This window comes from Rhea americana, unplaced genomic scaffold, assembly GCF_003343005.1.
Source record: "Rhea americana isolate MKP2758 unplaced genomic scaffold, rheAme1 scaffold_272, whole genome shotgun sequence".
NCBI lineage: Eukaryota > Metazoa > Chordata > Aves > Rheiformes > Rheidae > Rhea > Rhea americana.
This window is the reverse complement of record NW_028186393.1, coordinates 225,567-252,462: the sequence shown is the minus strand read 5'-3', so window position 1 is coordinate 252,462 and position 26,896 is coordinate 225,567. Positions and strand designations below refer to the sequence as shown.

The window sequence follows — 26,896 nt, the reverse complement described above, 5'->3', positions numbered from 1 at the left end:
TAGAGAACTCTATATTAAATGACTCAAAAAATGCTGCAATTAAAGAGCACATCTGTGTCCCTTAGAGCTCCACTATTTCCAGTATAACATACCACTTTTAACAATGTCTCTCCTTCAAAAAGGAATTACATTTCCTCACATAACATTTCAATGAAATAGTACAGCAGGAATTTTTCTGATCTCCACAAAAAATATCCATGAGCTTTTACAGAATCTTAATATGGATATCATGAGACCAGACACAAATCTCACTGAAATCAGGTAGATACTGCTCATGGCCTTCCATTAGTAACTCTATGGTTATAAGCAATCATGTCAATTCAAATGGATTTAGCTGAACCTGTCTCCCTTTCCCTTCCTCTAAATAAACCTACTTGTGCATTAGGGAGATAACATGGAGTAGGGATGTATATCAGGTATGAATTCATACCTGTGCTAGTACTTGGTTATCTCTTAAAGCATTTTTCCCCTCCTCAGATTTAACACATGCAGATTTTTAAAGACTACTGATGTTTGGAAAACAGTATTGTTCTCAGCTTGCAGAAAAGTATAAGAGGAAAGCTCAAATGTTTAGATAAAGATTCAAGACCACTTAATATAGGCTACTATATGTTTTCAGCTGGACTGTCACATGCATTTCTAAAGAGAGGTTGTGACAGCCCTAGGTAAAATTCTGTATTTGTAATATATTCATCTGTGCAACAACTCCTCTGCAATCAGTTCTCTGTAGTTCTTATCCTAACAAAACTACTGCTGAAAGTCTTGAGTGCTTCCGTTGACTTAAGAAATACAAATTTAATCTATAGAAGAAAATGGCATGGGAAGGAGAGATGGTCTGAGAAGACACACTGACTTTCTGATTGTTCTTGGTGGTATAAAACCATGATGTTTTTGATGCAAGAAAACTTGTGTGCATGCATGTCATTAAAAGCCTGAACTGTAAGCCGTGCTGCTCAGGCGGTTACATCCTCTGTTCACACGAGTTCAGTCAGAAGCTGAACTCCTTAGCAATTGCGGGATTCTAAAGTTTGGCTTATGTCTGTCCCAATGTAGACAGTGAAGAGGGATACACAACTTTGGTTAGGAGGCAGAGAAAGAACTAGCCTATTATATTTCCCGAGAAAATAAGCGGTGACCACAGACCTCTTTTTTTTTTGTTTTGTTTTGTTTTTTAAACAGCTGATTTGCTCTTCCACACCACTATGATATTTCATAGGCATTTTATATCTTGAACCACATTTTTAAAAGCCCAAAGTCATTCTTAGAAGCTGCTTCAAAATCATAACTCTCAAAGTTTTAATAGTTTAAATGATACAGAGAGTTTACATGGATTTTATAATGTTGTTCCTAACTAGGACTACTGAAGATTTTACTGATGTTGCAAAGAGAAAATGGAGAGTATCTAAAATTACTTGTTACTTGGTAAGAATACTTGGACATTCAACGGACAAAGTATTTGGTTACTTACAGGAGGCCCATCGGAACCAGGAAGGCCAGGAAGGCCAGGCTTGCCTTGAGGTCCCTAAGTACAATAACAGAGACATATTTTAAGAATGTTATCAGAAAAATAGACTTCAGTGAGGATTTTCTGTAAACAGCACTCGGAATAAAAAGAAAACAGCAATACAATAATGCAGGGGGATGGAAGAAGTGGAAGCAGTATGTTCCAAAAGTTTAGATCCCACCTTAGAGTCTTCAGTTCTCAGTTCATTAGCTTTAATATATATGTTTTATTAATTTCAATTAAGTTACTTTGAAAGTTCACTTTTACAATTAAGAAATATGCTCATATCCAATGAAGTTTCAAAGAAGATACTTTGTGTATGTGTAATTTAAAGCCCCATTCAAAACGATATCCTTAGAAATGTTATTAAAAACAAAAGTGCTGTGAACYTTAGACTCTGAACAGCTCTCTGCAGATTTAATCACAGAAGCAGCAAAAGAAACTGGCGGCACTGATTTTAGAGAGTTGTGAGGATTATGTACATCAAGCAAAATGAGATACCTTGACCACAGATGTATATTACACATATTGACCACAGAAAGTATATTACAGAAATAGTTTTACAATTAAAAAAAAATCAATAAACTAGAAAGAATAATGTGCAAGCTACTGCTTATGGCAATTAACATTAGCTGAATAATGATATATTAACTGAAATATTTCCTTAGTGTCATCATTATTCTATCATAGCATTCAGTAGCTGCAAGAGCAACAAAATCATGAGTAGTTCAGTCCTATTAGATATAAGAAGGTACACAGATAATTCTATATCACAGCTGAGCCTTAAATGTCACTTTCTAATTAGCCATCTAGGCATATTCTGACTTAAGTATATTGAAGATATTACGGCTGCTATTGTTTTCTATGCCTGAAACATTTCAGAGACATTTTTTTTTTCTGAACATACTGATTTCCCTTGGACTGCTTGTATGTGCAGAGCTTTTATGAGCAGGCTCTGAAGTAGGAGCAGTCTTGGGGTAGTAAGCTGTCACGAAGTATATTGTACATAATGTTGTACTTAAAAGAGAATCTGCTAGCATTATGATACTTCATCTTGAGTTGTAGCATCTAAATTCTTTTTTACATCAGATTTTTCTATATAAATGGGCTTAAACAAAGAAAATCTTTTATGTGAATAGATTTGGGAATATACACTGCATGAAGGAAATAAAAGAAAGGGGCTTTCAGTGTCAGGAAAAAAATATTCATATTTATATTTTAAATATTGTTGCTCAACTTCCATTAGAGTAGCTTATGTGTAGCACAATAACTACCTTTAAATATTTAGATACATAAGTAAACAGTAAATGTAAGCAGGCTAAAATAGATAGAAATTTTGAGTGTTTCTGAATTCAGCAAGGAAAACTTGAACTGAAAGGGGAAATCCCTCTCTAAATTGGTTTAGGTATAAAACTCTCTTTTAACATTTGGATATTGTTTCACACACTGCAAAGACTGTATGCAAGGAAACTAGCAGGCAGAAGTTTGAGTCAGCAGAACCTGCCAGCTGGCCAGTATCTTCTCTTGTTCCTTAGGCCTATTCCTGTCCTACCTATGTTCTATCAGAGACAGTATCCTAAGAAACTCAGAAATTATTATGGAATTTCTAAGTGTACATGCAACATATCCAGGATGCTTCTCAGTTATGTAGTGTGTGCATTAACCAGCAGGAAAAATGAGAGATCTTAGACTTACTTTTCCATAGGGATGCCTCTAGCACCTAGGACGGAGAACAAGCCCTTTCATCATTGAAGATTAGGCTGCCTGAGCCATTTTGCCCTGAAGCATATAATGCTTTAGACAAAAGTATTAAATCTGTTGAAACAGTTTCTCTTCAYATGACTAGTGGTGGTGCCTCACAATCACTGTATTTGGTAGTGCTCTAGCTAGTGGTTAGTGGGATGGAGGGGTTACTCCACGCCTGGGGAAGCTTTGTAGCAAACAGGTCCTGCTCACTGAGAATTCTGCCCCACTGTGCAGTGATCCAGCTCCATCCCATCACAGCCACAGGGCATGGTATTACTGTCAGAACATTTTAAATTCATTTTCTATATTTGAAATGTGATATACTTTGAACTAAATCAGCTACTCTAAAAAAATCTATATCTACATATGTGTAGATGCTCTCTAGCCTACAGAAATGGGTCATACTAGAAGTTAGCTGAGAATAGAAGGGGTTTGGTTGGATATGAAGTTTTTGTATTTAGAAGATAGGACTGTAAATCAAAGGTTGCTTTTTTAATGCTATAAAATGTAAAACTCATTTCTATCATACATTTATTTAAGAAAGTCTTTTAATTTTGGCTGGAATACTTACTGCTTCTGTTTATAAAATATAACTTTTGTCTTTTAGTGTATTTCTTAGCAGTCTTTCTAACCTCACAGAACATGGATATATACTTTAACATAGAAAATACTTTAATCCATGTTAATATTAAATACAAAAGCAAGGAAGAGCGCTTAAGTGAGAACAATCACAAAACAATGTCATGGTTATTTAGGTAGGTAGAAAAACAGCAAACTAACTTAGACTGAAACAGGAAACTAACTGAAACCTTTTTAGTATTCTAATCTTATTTAAATCAGCTAGTAAGCCCACTTCAGCTGCAAAAAAAACAACAAGGAAAGAAAAAGGAACCCTCCTAACATTCTAAGAGCTAAGCATATAAAAGACAGACATYGGGGATAAACCAAGAATACAGTAATACAGTAAGACTAAACCCAGCAAGATGCTATTGTACAATAAGCAAGCACAAGGCCAGTTCCCAACTCTTGCAATCCTTAGCCAATACAAAGGAGCTATATTTTTCCATACGATGCTAAGAGGAGGCTTCAAGAATTACATGATGAACATGCACGTGCACAACACAGGGTGSGGAAGAATTCTCCTACTGTACAAAATTTAACTATTATTGAGCATTTCAGGAACTTAAAAAGAAAAGATGGCCACACCATATGAAAGATACAAACAAAAATCAAGACGCTTACAGAACTACAGCTCTCAGAAAAGTAAGGTATGCATTTGTGAAAGACTAGAATGCTTATATTGTGGATGTAGCCCATCTTCTTAGAATAATACTTCTTAGGAATAGAGGCAGGTAGAAAGCATGTATGTTCTTTCCTAAAATCCCCTTCAATTTTTCCTAAATATATTAACCAGTGAAGGGGAAAGAAATAAAAGAAGAATCAATGATRAGGGAATTCAGCAAAAAGGGGAAGGAAGAGTAAAATTAGTTTCAAATTCAATAGTGACATTTTGGGGATTTACAGAAGTTTCACAAGACTCACAAGAACATGTACAAATAGATTAGAACAAAAAACTACAGTTATTGCAAGTACATTGCAGAGCTGTATCAAAATATAATCCTTACAAAATGAGAATGSAATCAAGCTTTTTTTAAAAAAATAAAGATAATAGAGAATACAAAACTGTTACAAAAAGGATGTAATAAAGTAATTTTCACAATTTGCTATGAAATTAATTTATATTCAAGTATGCACTGTATAATACCACGGATTGGATTCCGAAGCTAGTAATAGAAAAATTAATCCAGATCAAAGTGAGGAAATTATGCTCATAAAAAAGTATAAAGGAGAGGAAAGGCAAGCCTCTACTGATCATTCCTTTAATTCACAGTTTCTAAGATCTTAGGGTACTATTTTCTCAAACATAGCAGAGCCCTCAAGCACATAAGCAAGGTTATTGTGTAGAACTGACTGTGAAATACTAGAATAATGCTGTAACTTACTTTTTCACCAGGAGGTCCAATAGGACCTTGTGGACCAGGAAGCCCCTATTAAAAAGAAACCAGTGTGAGAAAYCAGGGAGAACAATATACATACATTCACCCAAGTAGAGGTCCCTCATTAATCTGTTTAAACACACTTGCAAATATAAGTGGCTTTTTTCCCCATTACCAGTTAGATCAGGAGTTTTGTGTGAACTTTTTGCACAAGCCACTATTCTGGCAGTAGGTCTGTAACAAGATCCTATTCAGAACCCTCCTCCAGGTGTGGCCATTCCCTGCTGCATTCCAGGAACACTGAATGAGTCATTTTTCTCCTGAATGAAAAATCCCTCTGAAAGCTTACTTAAAAGCTTTGCTCCCACCGCATAAGGCACATTCATAGCATTATTTATAAAATTCTTCAAGCTTTATCAGTTTTGCACATGAAAAGCTAACTTTGTACTAATTTATATTCATTAAACATTTGCTGCCTGTTAGATCATAATTTTTGAGAGTTATTTTACACTTACTTGTGGGCCTGGGATTCCYTGTTGACCAGGAGGTCCTGGCTCCCCTTGAGGGCCCTACCATGCAAAAAACACCAAGGCATTAGGTGTGCATTTCTACATTACAAATATTCATTGTCAGAACTAAAAGGAAAACAAACTCATCTTTGTTACCCCTCTTTAAAGCCTACAATCAACTTTCTCTCCAGTGTGATTTTTTTCATGCTAATGAATATCATGGCCTTTTCATTAATAGAGAGTAATGAATTCAGCCCACACATAGGCCCTGAGCACTGGAGTCCATGGGCTAAATGTACTTGAAAGAAAGCATGTTTAGCCCGTTGGGCTGAAAACTAAGTAATAGAAGACTTCTCTTTTCAAGATAAGATCATGAGGCATCTGAATCTTTTGATAGAACACTTTAATTAAATGGAAGGAATGGGACAGTGGAAAGGATAAGAGAATGCTTTTCTAATTTCGAGCTTACTTACCATGTTTCCTTTTGGGCCTGAGGGACCATCAACACCTGCAATGCCCTATGACAAAGAATATAAACACAAGCAACATTCAATGGACTTCCTTTTTTCTTCTAGAAATTGCAAATAAAATGCTTCATGTTTTATACATACGTACAGGTTGTCCAGGGGGACCAGGTGTACCTCTGGGGCCCAGTAATCCCCGTGGACCCTGTAGAGAAGAAATACTTATTGAAACCTGTAAGAATTTCTCTGAACAAGGAGAGGCCCAGGACAAGGACTAGGCCAAGGAATGTCACAAGGAGAAGAAGGGATGAGGGGAAAGCAGTAAGGGGTGTAGGGGAGGGTGCAGGGGATAGGCAGATGGATGGTGAGACAGACAGACAGAGAGACAGGAAAAAATTCACTGATAATAGACTCTTCTGAAGTCTGCCATATGTCTGACCAGAATTTTAGTGGAAGCGCAAGGTTTGTTTTAGTCAGCCATGTGGTAACTTCAGAGAAAGGTAGAAGGTGATAACAGTTTCTGTTTGCTTGTACAGAACATTGGCACAGCATCTTCCACTGAATCTTCATCTGTATTTTGTCCTGAAGGTCGGACCTGAATAGTAGCAAACGTGTATATGCCAGTCTTTTCTGAAAACAAGATGTTCGGTCCTCCTGTGTATTACTATACTAGGTGTGAAATAATATTTTTCTATGTAGTAAAGATACAATTAATATTTAAAATTTACTAATAGTTTTATTTTAATAAATGCAAAGTATTCTGCAAGCCAAAATCAAGAGTCACTCCTCTTACTGCTACAAAAATTCCACATAAGATCTATGGCTATGCTCTCGAATAAGATAAGCAAAATTTGCCCTATAACATAATCTCTGAATTTACACTATGTAAATGAATATTAATTTGCATCATTTGTGTCCTCATTTGTGACACACTTGCTAAAGTAGGCAGGACTCCAGTCCCCTCACATATGATATAGATAAAATCACTAATACTCTGACTCTGCAGCATCTTCTTCCTACTTTGTGACTAGGTAGCAGTGTACCAAACATTTAGGGTAAAATTCCTCTTTCTGAGGCATGATTTCTTGTCTGCAATGCAGAGTTCTGCTCTGCAGTGGCAGCATCTACAGAATTCCAACTGACAGAAGTGGAACTTCTGTATGTGGAACAAGTATAAAAATATGCAGTGAAGTACAGTGGTGGGAGAAAAAGAGGTAAAAAAAAACAGGTCTTGTTTTCTAATAAATGCTTATAAAACATTTTCAAGGCAACAAATGTTTGCCAATATTCTCATGCATCAAGGTGAATTAACTACAATGACTGATTTTACACCAGGTCAAAAGGAAAAGAAATATCCTTTATGATTGTGAAAGTTGTGTTCACTTGACTGATATATCCCTGAGTTAATTCTTATCTTGTTAGTAGTGTTTCACCCTTAACAAAACTGTTCATTTGTTTGCTTTTCAACAATCAATATTCTCCTTGCACATGCTAATTTTTATATCTGGAATCCAGGACAGCTCAACAGAAAGAAAAACAAATCTGAAAGTAATTTTTGTTTAAAACAGGGTACAACCTAGAAACAGAAGAGTAAGAAAGCACTGCTTACAGCTTCACCTGGGAGACCTCTCGGTCCAACTTCTCCATCTTCTCCCTGTTTTTGCAGAAAGGGAACAGGAGTTTTAGGAAAAAGAGCACATGTTGTGACTAAATTCTGAATATGTGAAAACTTGCTGTAGATTTTACTGGGTATGTGAAATAAACAGCAACTTACTCTTAATCCATCTTCACCAGGTAAGCCAGGAGGTCCCTGTGGGCCACGGTCTCCCTGTAGGACAAGAGAAGTCATTAAAATAACATGACTGTGGCTGGAAACAATAAGGGATGGGAAAGTGGAACGAAAATAAGTGTGTTAGCTGCAGTCTGATGCGTCAAAACATGTCTTGTCATAATAAGACAAATCTGTAGGTTATAGTACTCAGCAAAATCTTTTATTGCATTAGCATAAAAAACAAATTAACATTTCTGAAAAAATGAACTGTTTGTGTTTGTAGGATTTGACTCTAACTATTTTGGCCCCAGAACATACAGACTACTGTTACAAGAAGTAGCGTTACTGTCTACCTACATTTTACCATGTCTCATCAGCAGTCCCTTCTCCCAACACAAAGTATTACTGGCAGTAAAATAAAGAACRTGCACATGGATAAGAGATTAATAAACCAATTGCTGGGCCCTGGAATATACACAGTGAAGCGCAATGGCCACCCTTCAGAATGACCTGCTCTGGCCCCAGTCCACAGAGAGCCTTGAGACTGATTTGTCTGAGGGTTTGGAAGAGAGCCAGACTTCCATACTTCCCCTCTGAGGCTGGGGCTTTTCAAGTCTATATATGGAGAGCCTCAGCAGACTCTGGACTGTACTTTTAGTATTTATTTTTCTTTCCTTGTTTTTAAGGAGAACTAGTGTGCTGCATAGCTCAAACACCGACTGACCTCTTTTTTGGGCAGCGGGTTTTTAGGCTGTGACTTCCTTCTGGCATTGGACAACAACCAAGTATTCATGCTGCTTTCCTTAATTTTATCAATGCCTCCAAGAAGCTTGACTATTGCTATGGATCCTAGCAAAGATATACGGCATCACACTTGAGCAGCTCCACTCTTTCAAACTTTTTTAGGGGATTTCAGGTAACTGCTCACTTATKCCAGAGCTCTCTCATATTAGGAATATCAGGATTTCTTTCCACTGCCTTTCTGTCCTTTCTGTCCTCTATGAGCTGAGGTCATCATGACAGAGAATGACTTTCTACAAATTGCACTTTTATAGTCGTAATATTAATTACTGCAACAGTCTCTATATTTTACTATACTTTGAAGCTATACAACATGATCTGCTGATACAGCATGTGGCTTTCCACATGCTAAATGATACTCCAGAAAGATGAGACATGACACATACAATCTGTCTTCTGCCTTCCAATTAATATCCAGATGAAAATTACAATATAGACTTAAATTGTCTAATATTGAAATAGTTCATCCTGTAAGCGGCTACCCTTCTTGCAATATAACATTTAGAGCCAGATTAGGAGCTTGAGTTCAGTGTCCTGGTATTGTCATGCAGTCAGAATATAACTTCTTATCATTATTAGTACCCTCAGTTCTTCAGATCTCCAATTCTTTCTTTAAAATGCCTGATTTTATTTTTTTCTAACATCCTTTTCTTCTAGTAGATAGTGCCTGGTTATTTTACACTTGAGAAGGTATACATTTCAACTAAATCTACGCAAARAATTTCATACTTATAAATATTAAGTTTTAGAGAACTTTTAAGCCTTGTAGTCTGATCTCCCCTAACACTGTGGGCCAGAGAATCTTATTTGGTTACTGGCATCTAACAACTCGTGTTTTACAAAAGCCTGTCTTCAGAGAGGCATCCAATTTGCAACTCACAACTAAGATATGACTAATCCTAAAAAAAATCCTAAAAATCCACTCTCAGGTTATAGACTTTCAATATCAATTCTCTTAGAGGTAAAAGGTAACTACAACAGAAAATAATGTTTCTTTTACTTTCCTTCCTGTGCTCTTTATTGAAAGCCATAGAGAACTAAATATTTGCATTATATGCTGTTGGTATATTATAAATCTGAAGAGCCTCAGCTATCTGATCTAGCTTTGAATTGAGCTGTCTCCAGATAGATCATAAATTGTATGTTTGTAAAAGACTCCTATTGGAACACAAGAGTGCAGTGATTCTTAAATAGCGGGATGGGAAAGCTGATGAAAAGAGGGCATGATTTTTCATTACTATTTTGCAAATTTCAACCAAAACTTATTCTTTTGTTTCTGTTTTTTTTGTTTTATTTTTGTTTTTTGATTTGTTCAGGAAATATGAACCCAAGTAAATATTTGCAAGAAAAAATAACAACAAAATTGATTTAATTATTTCATGGAAGGTTCCATGGACTGACAATTCAGCTATTCAGGGTTCGAAAGCAGAGATATATCCCCTTGCTCTGAACCAATTTCTGCTCAGCCTTCAGAGATAAGCAGTGACAAGAGCTTAATGTTTAGCACCCTCTGCTGGTCACCTGCTAATCAAACCAGATTTCAATTCTGTGAAAAGCTGATTGCTTTACATTCTTCAAGGAAGAGAGAAGGATGAAAGACAATCAAGAGGTTTGTGAATGGCACTAAAAATTATTTTTCCATTGCAAACAGAACTCAGAAGAGTAGCCTGAGATGTTATTACAAAGATCTACATTACTGGCCAGCAGCTAAAACTGGTGAGAGTTCCTGGGAAGTACAGCAATTTATGCTAACCTGTTGAAGGGTGAAAGCTATAATCCTTCCATGCTCATCAAGCTCTAGTGCAGCTAGGAATGGTTTTGTTGACATTTCCATTCACTGTTTCTTTTATGGTGCAGTGCACTTACCAGGACAACAGTTAAGGAGTTACATTCCATAAAGCTTGTTGTTACTAGCACCTACATTGGGTGTATAATTTAAAACAGAAATCCTCTGCCATGATTATTTCTAGACTTTAAAGAGAAAGACGCAGCCTGATTTTATAGATTGTTATGATGTAAATGAAAGTTATTTTAAATGTTATTCCAAGTTTTCTTAGCTTATCTGATCTGACTCTGATCTGTCTTTAATCAAAAGTCATTGGAATGAGCCACACTAAACAATTCACTTTACATTTCAAATACCCACATGCATTCACTGAGTAAGCTTTTGGGTAGATTTAAAATTTGACATGCTCTTGATATAGAAACTTTATGCTAATTTACTGTATTACTCTTTCCTTCAATGATGAATTTAAATCCAATAGGCAAATTCCTTAACTAAGAGAAATTAGAGCAATGCCAAGTAGAAGGCATGATGTGAATTCTGCATATGCTTTTAAATCAGTAATACAAATGTGAATTGTTTTCTTCTGATTAATATTACTAAAGTGTTTTATAGGGCATACATTATTTGACAGTATAGATATTATTCTGTAGTGTGAAATGCTGAAATTTTCTCTGAACTTTCTCCATAGCCCTTAGTGTTATTTTTATAAATTGTATACTAATTGTATGTTATTTACATGACAGCATCATTATGCTGTTGTATGAAAACATGCATGTTTATCTTACCCTGTTACCTTTGTCACCAGGGAGGCCAGGAAGACCATCAAATCCTCTGTCACCCTAGGAAAGAAAAATCACAGCCTTAGTATATTTTTTATTACTCAGACTAAATTGTGTCTTTTCTCTAGAAGCCAATTTCTACTCGCGGTTATATGCACACTTTTCTTACTGAATGAAACACATGAATCAAAAACGTAAATCAAACTTAGAAAATTTACTTCTACATATCAGAGCAAGAGAAGATGCCATAAATCAGCCTTTACACTGCACTGTAATTATGCTATTTATAAAAATGAAAACTACAGACGAAAGGCTGGTTCTAGTCACAGTTCGTAGTTGCAAAATTGACTTCACTGTTGCTACTACTCTGTAACTAGAAGATGTCTCAGAGGGACAGGAATTGTGCCCAAAGAATCAAGCTATTTCAAGGTCAGACTACTAGCCATTACCATTAATTAGCATATTTTAAATGGATGATTCATTCTCAGCTCTTGCTGCTGACCCAGCTATCTGTAACCTCAGTATCTCCACTTGAGAGCAGAACTGTGGGTTGCCGTGGCAGAAGCTGTGGTGCCTGTTTAAAATCTGTCTAGCCCATTCCAAGACTGAAATAAAACCTCAGGTCTCATTATTATTTACCTTTGCACCAGGTTCTCCTGGCATCCCTCTGGCACCATCAGCACCAGGGCGTCCCTGCAAAAACCGAAAGGGTCAAGCATTTGAAAATGAAATGTAATGGGTTAATATTCAAATATATTTAAATAGCAATTATTTACCCAGTGCAGGCTTGATCCATTTGCTACCTACCCTTTTGCCAGCTTTCCCACTTGGACCAGGGGCACCTTGAATACCGCGAGGACCCTGAATTTAAATAGTATAATTCTTAGAATCATATTAATGTTAGAAAAAAAGCTAGTCTCATCTCAAGGACATTATACAATTTATTTATTTATTTTACACAAAGCTACATTTTTTTTCAAGGAGATGCATTCTGGATTCCTAATTCCCATTAGTTTTGATAGAACTTAAGCATTCAAATTGGCCTTAGCATTGCTAATTTTAACATTAGTTTTCCTGAGRTGACACTATGCATGGCATAATTGGTCTTTTTTACATAAAAGCTTGTTACATTCTTTTGATGGCTTTGAAGATCTTAGCCTTGTGTTTTGAAAACCCTTGTTCCAGTCACATGAAAATTAATTTAGTCACAGAATAATTATTCGATGAAATCTGAAGAGTACTTATTTCAGATCCCTAACTGATACACAAACATGACTTGTGCTAGTAAATAGCTCATATGGTGTCTTAGCAGTTGAAACTGCTAAAGCTCAGCAGTTTTAACCATAGAGAGACCGAACTACAGACTGCAAACTTAATTCCACTTTTCAGACATGGTACTCTCACTGAAGATGTGGTGGAAGTATGCTTCCATGGAAGCATTCTCAACCCCCATCCAAATGCATCTTCTTCAGGTGGATGTAGCAGTGTAGCATCCAATATAACAGGGCACGAACAGAAACAATACTAAGACTGCAGGTAAGCAAACAGGAAGATTGACAGCTGTTCATAGTGCTTTTTATTTGTTTTCCTTTAATTTTATGCCAATAAACAGGTGGACTTTTAAGACAGGCACTTAATAATGTATTAAATCCGCAGTATGACTTGAGATCTGGCAAAATCATTATTCCAGAGACTCTTACTATGTTTTCTTTAAGAAACCCACATTAACTTCTAGATTTAAGCTGAAAGATGTTTTTCAGTGCTCTTTGAGATCACTGCACAAAAGCTGATGTAACTGCAAGCTGTAAAGAAATGTTCCTAAAGACTACTTCTTGGCATGTCAAGTCTTTCTTAAAAATTCGCTATTTAATTACTAACTAAATTCAATCTCTCTCACCTTTCGAGATCTGATAAAATCAGAGCCCAAGGTCATATGATTGCAGACTGACTCATGGCAGTTATAAGCATGTATGATTTTGAATGGAGAAAAGAACCCGACTGACAATATTAAAACAGGTTTTCAAGTGATGACACTCCACATGTGATAAATGCTCTTTGTTATGTAAAGGCAGACTTACTTTCACATTTCAAAATGAACAGTCTAGCTATATCATTTAAATAGGATTGTATGCATAAAAGCTCTTTTTCTTCAATTGCATGCAGGAAGCACATAATTTATTTCTATTAAATGATATGAATGTATTTGCTTATACTGAAAAGCATATAAAGGTAAGCAAGGTCAAACATAACAGGCAATTTTATTGTACCTGGGGACCTGGCTCACCACTTTCACCTTTGGCACCTGCTGCTCCAGGCCCACCCTTGATGCAAAAAGAGAAACATTCTGTTAGTTTAAAAGTACAATACAACTTTAATTTAGTAACGTGTTTGCTATTTCTACACATTAAATGCAGGGAGAAAAAACAAACAATCCAATGTTTGTTAGGTGGTGTGAAATCATCATTTGAGTCTCTAGATATATCCTATTAACATCATTGTCTAGAAACTAGACCTGAACCAGAAAAATCTTTCTATTACCAAAGCAAAACCCTCACAGATTTAAATGGGATCAAATATAACCCTTTGGTCTATATGAATATTTGACAGCTAAATATCACACAGGAAGAACTTAAAGTCATGCAAACAGAAGTCCACCTGCTGCAGAAATTTCAACAGAAACGAAATTTGTTTCTTTTCACCTTTATTCATTTCTGTGTTGTACTGAAAACAACACCCCTCTCTAACCTTGCCATCAACCAATGTTCTGCACAAGGTCTTTGTGCATCTAGCTCTGAACAAGTTGAAAATCTGTATAACTGATTTTTTTTTAACCATCGTCAAATGATGATACAGGTTTTCAGAAAAGTTTTAATCATAAGCAGTCCTAAAACAGATCTTTAGCCAGGGTAAGATAACGTACATGGATCTGAGGCAAAATTAGTCAAAGTCATTTTTGTTCTCTTAATATTATTCTCACAAAAAAAGACAAAATGAAACAAAAAATTACCAACATGCTGACAAAAAATACAGGTTTCAGGGAAGGAACATACTGAAGTTTACTGTTAGGGAAGGAACATACTGAGGTTTACTATTATGGACAAAAGAATTTCTGCATTTCTGACCTCTGAAACAGGTGATCACTAAATGTATGCATTTAATACAAAACAAATCTTGCAGACCTTGGAGGCTTGATTCTCCTCCTATGTTCACCATAATGACTTCATTCAAAGAAAGGAGGAGTAGTCTCAAGGCTTGTTTTAGTATCCAGTTTAGCATCTTGGAGTGGAAAGATTCCCACTGATTTTGCAGGTATTGAACCAAGTCCTAAGCAAATTGAAAATCAGATCCTGAGTTGATGTTGGCAATGGAGAGAACAGTGGATTTGGTAGGTGGTGACAGCCTGAATGGGTTTCCCTAGCGTAAACTCTGCTTTTAATAAACATAATTTGTTACATTTAATATCTGTACACAGAACTTTCTCTTGTATTTTATCTTAATTAAGCATGCAATCTCCAGACTCACTTGAAGCTAGATTGGGGCTATTACACTGTTGCGTTCAAGACCCTCTCCCCACCTTTTTTAAATAAATACTTGGTATGTTTCTTAATGGATCTTACTGGTTACTAAATTAATTTAGCAAAATATAGTTCATAGTAAGGTCCAAATCTCCAGCAATTCCATTCTTAAAATGAGTTGTACACACAAGCAAACGTCAAATCAAAAATCAGCAGCTACTTCTGAGACTCTAGGCCAAAAATGTAACCAGATCAAAGAGCTGGATTTCTAGAGCCTCCTGGTGGCATAGTAGCAAAACAACTATTAATATTATTCATTTGTTGAACTTTGCATACAGAAATTCACGAAGGCTTTTAAAAAGTGCTCTAGTGTGGGTATGAGGCCAGGTTATACTTAGTTAAAGGAACTATTCACTACCAGTACTAAACTGGTCCTTACTGTTTACAGCAGTTCTGTAATTATTTTTGTCTGTATAAACTGAATGTCACATAGAGGTCTCTTGATTTAAATACTCTACTGGAAGTAACGTGTTAGTTTGTTGAATAAACTCAATGTGTTGTCCAACTTTTTATAAGTGTCATGTACTTAATTATGGTCAATTAGGAGTCTATGGGCCAAATTCTCTGCTCAGTAGCAGCTATTCACTTCAGAAAATTACTTTAGAAAAGAATTGATCTTGTATAAGCCAATTTAAAAATAGAACTAAATCTCAGTGATTTCGGGTTCTGGGAACAGAAGGAGATTCTGATATGGTTTGGAAAAAATTTACCCGAAGTCAGTAAATTTCACCTAGATAAACAGAGATGGTTCGTGAAATTGGCCATTTGGAATATAACATCATCTGTAAGAGGCTCTCGAATGCTCTAAAAAGATGAAGCTAAACATTGCCAAGTCAACTCAGAATACAAGTTCCAGCAGTTTTACTATTATGTAGTTCTCAAAAATGCCTGACAGGCATGTTGAGCTACTAGGGATCAGGGAAGAACAAGATCTGGAGTATTCCTTATTCTCCCTAAAATATTACTTCCACAGTATGCCACTGTCTTATGCCTTCCTGGGATCTCTCTACTAATAAAAGTAGTCACTGGAGGGAACAGAAAGGAGAGCTGCTGCGATAACTTATCATTTGCATAGTGCTGCTAAATTGATGCACAGTGTGATGGGCAACAGACTGGCCAGTATTTTCTGCACATTATAATGGATAGGACGCTACATTAATGTTTGTCCATTTGCCTCTCCTCCTTACAAACCAACAGTTAAAATCAGATGTACTGTACCTTGCTGTACACTAAAAAGGATGAGGATGAGAGGGCAAAAAAAGGAGACTGGAAGAGAACGACTTGATGGTTACCATTCAACAACGGCTGTTGCTGAAGCACCACATTAACGAAGGAAAGATGAGCAATAGAAGAGGAAGGAGCTGTATTTCTCATACTACAGTTCCACCACTTTAAAATTGTGACTAAACCTCCACTACAGGGATAAGTGGAAGGAAACTACTGTGGAGGAAATTGCTATTGCATACTAAAGCAAGTAGAAAACCAGAAGCCCTCCAAACTTATGTTGTTATCTTGTGTGTATGATGCTATTGTTGTGGCTGACATAGTGCTGCAGTCACTTTTACTTCACACAATAAACCAGATAGGAATTTCTTTCATCCTTTTCTCTTTGTTATACAGACATAATTTGTTTTCATTCTTCAACGGCACAATCATATTTTTGCTTGTGTTTTAAAACCAGATGCTGTCTGGTTTTATGTCTGATGTCATAACAAGTGCTAACATTGTTCTTTGTGCTCCAGGTGCCCATCACTATAATGATGATGTACATAAAAATTACAGCAGATACGGATCCAAATTAGGAGGCCAAATATTTGCCCACCTAGCTGTGCCACCAAAGTAGACTAAATAAAGGTTTCCAAATTAAATGGAAGTCACATGATTTCAAATACAGATGCTGTATTAACTCTAGAAAAGAATTTCACTGCCTACATCAAAGGATAAATATAATCACCTGGGAAAAATATAGAAAAGACTAGTTTTCTACAAAGCTTGTAATCCTGGCTATAGCACTTGTTATTTTATATTGTGGTAGGTATGCTTCATAATGACTTTTTGAAAGATGGTAAGTGCTAAAGCACAGCATTAGTGGATTATTGAGTCTGCAAAGTATCCATTTCCTAACAGAGGAAATTACAACAACAAGACTGATCAGGTGGTTTTTGCTTGCTGAGTTACCTATCTGCTTTTCTACTTTCACTGTGTCATTGTCCTTTTAAAGTGTTTTTTAAAGAATATGGTTGCAAACCTCTTTGTGATCAAAAAGGTTGTTTTGCATATCATTAGAAAAACTTTTGTTTGTATTCCATGTATAGACCAGAACTAAATATAAATCTTTTGAGCGTACACAGGGACAGCTGCATTTTCCAGATCACTTATTAGCAGCACAGGCCAAATTCAGATCTGAAGTTAAAAAAAGTATAATTCTTTTAGAAATCTATATGGTTTTTGATTGATTATTTCAATACCACTTAAAAACTTTCTAAATGCACCTTAAATAGTAGGGCAGGATCATTCTGCACACTCTTGCTTTAATATATCCTCCTGCAGAGTTTCATATTTACTACTACAGGAAACTTTGTGAATATTATTACACAGATAACTGACTGCAGAGGTGTACGTAGCTATATAAGGCTATTCATTAGTTTTGTAATTCTACCAGTGTACCTCATTCAAACATCCCAAAATCCACATTAAAAACTGCTTTAATATTCAGGTGCATTGCAGACCTTGAATAAGAATACGAACTATAGCCTTCATTCATTATATCAGTATCATTCCAAATAAGATGAGTGCAAATACACAGGTAAGATAGGATTTGTTTACATACCACAGGTCCTGGTCTTCCAGTGAGTCCCATGGGACCAGGTGGCCCTCTCATAGCAATCTAAGAAAAAAAAAAMCCACACAGTAAAGCAGTAGATATCAAGAAAAACYTGTCAATCCAACATTCAAATTCTATAATAACACAATTTCATAACCCATCAGCAAACAACTGCCATCAGTTTTTAATAAAGGTATCTACTGTAGTAAAACAATGCTTACAGCTCTTTATGTCACACCCTGCATACTATAAAATGGAACTGCATTTGGAGTCGTACCCTTCTAGCAATTTTCTYAGCAGGCTGCTTGTGCTTACCCTTGCTTGCTGAAGAATAGCTTGTGCTTGAGCTTCCTGAGCAGAGATTGTTGGACCCTTTTCACCATCTCCACCAAAGCGGAACTGGAAGTACCAAAACAAGAAAAGGAATTCAGAATTTATTAAGTTAAAACCATACTTGCTATTCACTGCAACTGTGTAAACCCCTGTGAAGATAGTGGGTATCACTCTTTATTTCATTATAAAATGCCAACATTCCATAACGTCAGAAGACTGCTGCACTGAGGCCACTGGATCTAGCATGAATATTCAATTATGAATAACAGATTAGAACTGGAACACAAATCTAATCCTTTATGAGCCAACATTCTGTTAATTTCATTGCATTTTTGTTTTGAGTTTTTTTGGCGACTTAATCAAAATGGACTCTAATCATCTGTAATACCTCATTGAAAATATGTATTAAAATGAATTTGTGCCATTAATTAATTCTCAGTATATCTCTAACTACCCATACAAAAATGCAATTCAACTTCAGGCAGCCTTCAATTTGAAAAATATTTTGTATAAAAAAATAAACTGATTTGTGTTGCTTCTGGCAATTTCAAAATAAATTAAAGAATAAAATCTAAGCACTCATTCCTGTACTCCTGATCTGTTCATGGAACTGCTTGGAGAAGTTGTGCAATGTTTCAGAGACATTGTCTTGCAAAAAAAGCGTGGCTTTCCTAGCACACTTGATYCCAAGGCCATGAATCTTTTACAGCTGGCAGCAGTTTGTCCAGTTTGTCTGTGTCTAGAGTTGACAAAGTAATCGATATTTCTCTACTGTAGTCAACTATTATCATAACATAAGAGTTTTTTTCAAAGTTTTGGAAAACTTACTGCTTATCGCTTTAAGCGCCTGCAAATGAACACTTGACTTCTTTAAAGTTGGAAAGCAAGAGAATTATCAAGCCTGCCACTATGTGAAAGGAGATCAGGGTTTGTAAGAATTGACATAAAATAGAATCAACCACTTTTACAAAATATTTTTCCAAGCAAAGGTACCTAAACTAATTATCTTGTATCCATTGAAAAGATGAACAAATTCTAATGAATTCAAGCCCCACATGTGAAGAGCCACATGACCCACAAAAGGCATCTCGCATGTGTTACCAAAGGCTTAGAATTCTTCTAAAATTGAAAGTGTCTTTCTATAACTTTGATATTAACATGCTAAATGTGGAAAAAAAAGTCTGGAGGTGGTTAAGCTACTAGCCTGTTAATGCAGGATACATGAAACCAATTTCTTGCTTCCCCAGAAATTTCTGTTTTGACTTAGTAAATCACTTCTGGTCTAACTTATTAACATTTAAAAATACAGGTAGTAGGATTTTCCAAAGTGATAGATAGGTTAAGTATTAGCTAACAGTTGCTACCTTTAATGAAGAAAACTGATAAAAGATAAATCTGTCTTTTGCTGGCCCAGCAATTACTGTTGGAAGATTTGGGAATAACCCCCTTCAGGAGCAGTGGCATTTTTTCCATCAACTAATTATTAGTGAATAAATATTTTTCTTATACAGCCAGCTGTGATAATAGAAATGAGCCTTAGTGCAAACACGAAGTCAAAAACATAGCTTATTTTAATAATCTTTCATTGATTGTTTCATAAATAGAAAATAAACTTTACAAAATCTTCCTTTTCTCATTGATACTGATGGGAGATAGGGAGATGTTAGAACATCTGTAAGCCGTTTTACTGTGTGTATCTTACCAAACACACTGCACCATCACTTCTGACTGCTGTATCAATTCTCTGGGATGGCAGTATTCATAAAATCTTTCACATACGCTTAAGATTAATGAGTTCCATACACTCAGTACTTCTCATACTAGAAAAAGTTGTGAGGCACTTTAACAGCTTTGGGCTTGTTCCTCCTTCTGCTAAAGCAGATGGTGTTTTGCTTTGACTCCACTGGGAGAAGAGCTGACTACGTGCATGCATTTCTATCCAAAGGATGCACTGTCTCATCAAAGGARTCACTGCAGTCCAATTTTAAGCATTCCATGCTTGAAATTCTCCATGTCAAGAAAAGTAGGTGCTCTTTGTGCGACAGTAAACTGCAGTTTGTACAGCTGAAAATATAAGCGGGATTTCAGTAAGTGTAATACAATCATAAATGATTGTAATATGTAATACGTATACGTTCTAATCTGGCAGGCAAGCAGAAGCTAAAGCCTATGTTTTGTCTGAGGGAAAAAAGTTCCAAATGATCTTTAAATGATCATACTTCTTCTCATTCCAAAGATAAAAATCAGATGAAGGAGAAAACACTTATATGTTTCTTGAAACATACTTCCTCTTTTTAGAGACTGATTGCCCTGGAATCATAATCCTACTTACCGGCAACATTAACATGGTACCTGGGGGACCTGCTAAACCATCAGCACCAGGGAGACCAGGGCGACCAGGTGGACCCTATAAAAATAAAGGGATGATGGAAAAAAAAGAGATGAGAATAAAGAGATGGTTATGTAAGATAAATCTACAGATTCACCCAGAGATACTTAGGCCAATATTCTTATGATGTACTTGGAGATTTAATATTCTTTTAGGTGACTCGGGAATGTTAGTCATAATCAGTAAGATAAATAAAGAAGTGGGTTTTGAGATAACCTTCAGGAAAGGTGAAGAGAGTTATTCTCTTCAATTATCTTATTTATAATTATACATATATGAAGAAAGGGATACTCAATAATGGAGGCTCTAGTCACGACTAAATAAATTAGGCTGAGCTGAGATTTGCAGTATGATCTTATGTTTGCTTCATTTGTTATAGAACCCTTTTATTGCTGATCCTCTTTAAACTCTTGGAGTAAGTTTAATTTTCAAAGGTTACATTAAGTCYTGTAGTTTTGATCTGAAATCTATTTTTATTAGATGTGCTCTTCTCTGACAGTTTAAAAAAAGTTGAATTTTGGATGTAAGCCTGGGCTGAAGAAATGTATTAATGAATATATGTGGTCCTCATGATTACTGATTAACAAGAAATGCTGTATTGATAAACTTTGCTGTTTTGAGTGTTCCCAAGTGAAACAGAAGATTAGTTTTACATCTTCTCTCTTGAAATCATTTTATGAGTGAAATTCATCTCTGCAGAGAGTATAAGCAGGACTTTTACCTAAGACTGTCTTCTCCAGAAGGGCATTTTCATTCATTTCTAAATSGTTTTGCAGCCATGATTAGGATTAACACAATCTAATAATTTAGTTCAAAAGCTAAAGCACCATAGGCAACTATGAAAGGTGGTAGATATTATAATAACTTGTTCTGTAGTTCTGTGCTTACACAGTATTCTCAATTATTCTATGCATGAATGCATTTTTTTAATTAAGCAATCCTCTTTTCTTAGTGGTAATTTTCTCAGAATGTTGCTTTTGTAAATTTTTTAATTGAGTTAAAATTATAGAAAAAACAATTATAACAGGAGCTACAATCTTTATTTGTTAATTAATTTGTTAATTTAATTTAAAAAAAATACTGTCCACATATATTAAATTGCCAAGTAAGCAATATTTTCCGTTAGGATAGAATCTGATAGCAGAATCTGGTTGCAAAACTTCCTATTTTCCCCATGAGTTTGGTAACTTATTTCTACAATTATTTCTTTGTGGCATGTGATATTTTTTATATAAAAATTAAGTTTCTTCTATAGCAGGAACCTGATGTGTTTAGATAAAGATGTTTTTATGAGTACTTTTATTGAGCAGTTAGTTTAAAAATGAGTATTACGAGTAATTATTCCGTTACAATGTCTTAAAATTTCCTTTCTATCAGTTTAAATTTGAAAATAGTTGTTTAGTTAAACTACAACAAAGAAATATGAAAGAAAAAAATGTGCATACCGACTTATTGTCTAGGTGAAGCGTGAATTTTAGAATTTTAACATTATCCAATTATCCAGTGAAGAAATAGCATGTTCTCAGTACCTTGCATACACAAATCCAACATGTTAGACTCTTCAGTAAACTACCGCTCATAAAACTGAGGAAGATCTTTCTTTGTAACAAAATATTTTACTCAACTAAATATATTTAGACTATTTTAAAATCATGCTTGTTGCGGTAGTAGGAAAAGGCTTGTGAATACAGGTAGTGTCAAAATAATAATAATAATTAAGCATTCAATTATACTCATGATTAGATCTAGGCTTTAATGCACTATGTTGTTTACTGTGGCCGACAAACTGTCTGTATCATATAAATATTATCCATCACTTTCATTATTTCTTTGTATATTTTGATTCTGTAGAGCAATGCCCTTTTTATTTTCTGCATCTTCAGGTCATGCTGTTTTTTTAAAAATCATTAAAATGCACACAAAAAGTTTTCCTTTGGATGGTTATGATTACTTCATTACATTTTAGAATCATTCACACCAAAACTTTCAGAAAAATATAGACAAACAGGAACTTAACTTTTTCCCTGTATTTACAGAACATATTCCTACTTCTAATGAAGTATTTGTGCAGATTCTCAGCTAAGCAGATCAACTTCGGTTCAACTGAAGTCTCTTCAGCTAAGCATATATATTTAAGATCAAGATCTTTCTTACTCTTGTAGCAATTAGTGGAAGACATACTGTGAATACTCAGGATAATCTGTACACTGACTTACCCTTTCACCAGGGTCACCTGGAGGACCAACAGGACCTTGTAAACCTGGGGGACCTGTAAGACCCTATGGAAAATTAATAATAAATTATTATGTTGAACAACTGTTGGCAGCATGCTTTTGAACTATATTTWTCCTCCAGAAAGTCATGTTAAAGACATATTTGGAGAAAATCATTTATCATAAGTCATATTTATTTCTTTCGAGGATGTATAGTCAATCTTCAGAAGTCTTTGATTTTCAGGGGCACTCAGCTTCTAGCATGCTGCCCCTGAAAATGCTGGAGCTGACCCTTTTTACTTTCATCCTAAAATRGGAAGTTCAGTATACCTTTGGGAACTATGATGAAACTAATCTCAATAATGTTAACTCATAAATAAAAAGCACAGTGGATAAATCAAATGAAAATAAAGTGAAAGTATAATTAATCTACATACAGCAGGTCCTCTTGGTCCCGGTGGCCCTTCAATGAGCATACCCTGGAGGGGGAGAAAAAAAATGATAAATTGGTTATTTCTTGGAGAAAGCTAAACAAGAAAAAAAATAAGAATTTATATATATAAATATCTTTTAGTTGAACAATTACAGTTAACACTTCTGAGGACCCTCTGTCCACATAGTTTAACAGTAAAGAATCCCTGAGTTTAAAGCTCTGTAGGCTGTCCAAGCAGTAGTCACTAAATTGCCTGAAGAGCAGCTCTATGCTGTTTCCTTCTACTTGTTTTAAAGGACATGCATTTAGTCCTCTGTACAGCAGAAAGAGAAAGCTGAATAGAATATTATCATCACTTTTACACAGCCTACATTACAGATGATTATTTCATAGATCATATATAAGGTTTTATTATCCTACCATGAATGACATGGCTTGATAACGACCTTCAACAGTGTGTACATGTTGTACAGAACTTAAGAAAAACTCATCCATATCTGTACTTACAGGTTCAATCACAGCTGGTTCTCCCTTTTGTCCTTTCTCTCCATAAGCCCCATGTCCAATCACCTGGCCAGAAAAAAAGCCCCCCGCCCCCAAAATAAAATAAGTAGAAAGTCAAAGGATCTGGTACTCTAAAGAACTACAACAACCTGTAACTGAAAGCTAAAGCTGGAAGATTTGTACTATGAAAAATATATCAAAAGCACAAACCATATTGATCAAAAATATTTAACACACGAGGAATAGAAAATGTAAAAACTGCAGGAATACTTTTCAATTAATTGGATTATGTAATATTTGCAGAAATAAAATGAATTTCCCCATGAGATTCAATAGTTGCGTATCCCAAGGTTTGCATTAGGACTCTGGACTTAAAATGTAAAATTTCTGTGTGCAAATTACAAAATTCTTTTTTCTTATTCAAATACATTCTTGGCTTATGACACAATAATAAACAATGATTCTTCATAACTGGAAACCAGGAAAGAAAGATCCTTTGGCTCCATATGGATAATATTCTTCATGCTTCTAACTGAATGAAATTAGAAATCCACAACATGTAAGAGAGTCTAAGAGTCTATGATTTCATGCCTTAAATGGGAAAAGAGTGAAATGGCAACTTAAGCATTAAATTATATTACATGGACAGCCAGTTTTGCCTCCTAACTATATGAACTAGCATCAGCTGTAAAATTCTTCTAGGATCAGCTGTATGGGAAATTTTGGGCTCAGGATTAAGATAACAGAAGTTAGGATATAAGGTAATCCTAAGGATATAAGGTATATCCTAAATAGTTATTGACAATAGGTCAATAACATATGCTAATAGCAGTACATGGACAGATTTAAATCACAAACAAAGAAGAAAGAAATTGATTTCTGTTTAAACTTTTTTCTCCTCCGAAAGTAGCTGTCTCGACTGGTAACATACCCACTGCAAACTAGGAATCAWATTCAGCTCTCATCTGGTGAGAATTTGAAATGATTCTTTGATTCTTTTGACTTCGGTAGACTGATTCCACATTCACACTAATGCAACAAGCAATTTGAACAGGTCAAGTGACTCTGAAGATAATGCTATGCTATTTCAATATGAAATATTTTGGGAAGGAAAAGCAAAGGCTTAGACTCACGATGTGTGCATTTTGTAGTCAATTAGAAGTGTAACAATGTGATAGTTCATGTAAGTCAAGTAGCAAGCATTAGAGATAATTATGTTTTATTATATTCATCAAAATTAGCTGTAAAACAGGAGATTAACTCGCCACCTTTGAAAACACTACCTMTTTCTTGAAAGCCTGTAAGTATTATAAAGATATCAAAACTTGAATGCATTGTAATACAACTGGGTAGGAATTAGGCATTTTACTCACAATTGCCTTGACAAGAAAGAGATACCTAAATTACCTTATATCCTAAATAACCTAAGATATAACCTAAAAGATATTAAAGTAGTAGTTTGAGCTGAAGTATGAAGAATAAATATATATAGCTCTGTTATGTTTTTGCTTTCTTATGTTGGATATCTTTGCTGCACAGTAATATAGAACCATTAAAAAACACACTGCTTTTAAAGCAAATCTCTTAAATAATCTATTCACTTTAAAATATCAAGAACTAGCACGAGCTGAGTAACTATTTTTACACAGGTTCACCTGAAAGCATCTAATGTATTCTCATGTTGTAACATTGACTTTTGCACAAAATTGCTGTAGTACAGAAAGATGGTAAATGAGTTTGCCCAGATTTTGAAAAGCAGGGTGCGCTCAGAGTGTCATATAATCAAATCTATGGTATCATTAGAACTTCAACACTCATTGCTCTATACTGAGTAATATTAGCATTTCCTAACAACATAAGCTATGCTATGAAAATGCAATTACAGACAAATGGCTCGTGCTGACTGTTTAATAGGATCTATATTTAGGCTTTATTTACATATAGATTTTTTTTTTGCACATTTCCATTTATGCCCATGTAAAACATTTTCCTAGGCTGTTTTCATGGTTTAAACAATTAGATACATAGAAGTAACCATTCAGGGTCTTGTATTTGACTTTTAGAGACTGGAATAGCCTACAAATTCATTTTTTGTCCAAATGCAGTCTTACACTATGCTTAAATCATTATGGAAATGGTAAACAGAAAATATATAGAAAAATATCACATCCCAAATGCAGTCTTTTGTAAACATGTAAAGCTCTAATTTTTCTTCTCTTTTTTTTAATGTTGTATTCTAAATATTAATACCAATTAGAAAGTTGGAAATTCTTTAAGTCTGTCCAGTTTAACCACACTAAATAGCACTAGCTCATGTGTTTTTCTCACATTCAGCAATAGGCTTTCCAGCACATATAGGAAGAATGAGCTCAAAATTAGGCTTTACAATTCTCAACATTTTCACTGGTAGATGATTTTTTAAATTAGGCTCTGGATCAAAACTTTTTGAATAGCAAAACGCACAGCATAACAATAATATGAGCACTAATAACATAAAAAATATGAGCCTGACTCCTTTGGAAAGAATCTTTAATGCTGAAAATGAAGACTCCATTCCTATATTTATATGCTTCTTATTACTGTTCTTTCCCTTTTCAGTAGGGCTGCAGAGCATAAATATCCATTTGACCAGAAATCAGTAACAACTGTGTAGACAGGAGTCTTAGTTTTAATTTATGATTCAAAGTCACTTTTTTGCCCAACATTTAAGAAAGGATGCTCTTCCACAAATCTTGCTGCTCTTAAGTCTAAAGTATGGCATTAAGAAAAGTGTTTTTCCTGCTCCTCATGAAAGTATTAATACACCTGATATTTTTTAGGTGTAAGAAAAAAAAGCAATAGATCCTTAAAATGCAGAACTTAATTATTGTCTGATGATCTAACTAACTAAAAAAAAATCTTCTAACAGAAGCACTATATGCAAGAACATTAAGATCATTAYGTGATTGGTGATCCTTTTTAGTGAGCAATGTCTTATTTGCCATTAAGATAACTTACTGGAGGTCTAACCAGAACTAGTTCCTTTTTCAATTATTGTTTCACTGAAATATTGAAACCTCATGATTTCCCTTGCTGCTAAAAATTTTGTGATCAGGCTTTTTAATCAGAAGAACAAAACCTAATCTTTCTGTCCCAAGTTTGCATGGTTACCTTACGGCATCTGAAAAGGCTAGATTCTGTTCAATCACAACAAGGATAATGCTGAATCAGCCTTTTTAAAATCAAAAATAGAACTCCACTTTTGCTAGATACATCTATATATTAAAGA

General features: G+C 35.1%; 1 protein-coding gene across 2 annotated transcripts in view; it reads right to left on the bottom strand.

Moving 5' to 3' along the window:
* Positions 1-26,896, bottom strand: part of COL11A1 (collagen type XI alpha 1 chain) — a 161,869-nt gene that overhangs the window by 83,767 nt on the left and 51,206 nt on the right. For both annotated transcript variants that reach the window (XM_085308266.1, XM_085308265.1), the window contains 17 exons: positions 23,632-23,694; positions 23,129-23,170; positions 22,695-22,757; positions 20,422-20,496; positions 18,072-18,155; positions 17,763-17,819; positions 13,625-13,678; positions 12,165-12,218; positions 11,997-12,050; positions 11,364-11,417; positions 7,995-8,048; positions 7,830-7,874; positions 6,372-6,425; positions 6,230-6,274; positions 5,763-5,816; positions 5,254-5,298; positions 1,469-1,522 (listed from right to left, as the gene is read on the bottom strand). In XM_085308266.1, coding sequence (XP_085164392.1) covers positions 1,469-1,522; positions 5,254-5,298; positions 5,763-5,816; positions 6,230-6,274; positions 6,372-6,425; positions 7,830-7,874; positions 7,995-8,048; positions 11,364-11,417; positions 11,997-12,050; positions 12,165-12,218; positions 13,625-13,678; positions 17,763-17,819; positions 18,072-18,155; positions 20,422-20,496; positions 22,695-22,757; positions 23,129-23,170; positions 23,632-23,694 — 951 coding nt within the window. The remainder of the gene's footprint in view (positions 1-1,468; positions 1,523-5,253; positions 5,299-5,762; positions 5,817-6,229; positions 6,275-6,371; positions 6,426-7,829; positions 7,875-7,994; positions 8,049-11,363; positions 11,418-11,996; positions 12,051-12,164; positions 12,219-13,624; positions 13,679-17,762; positions 17,820-18,071; positions 18,156-20,421; positions 20,497-22,694; positions 22,758-23,128; positions 23,171-23,631; positions 23,695-26,896) is intronic.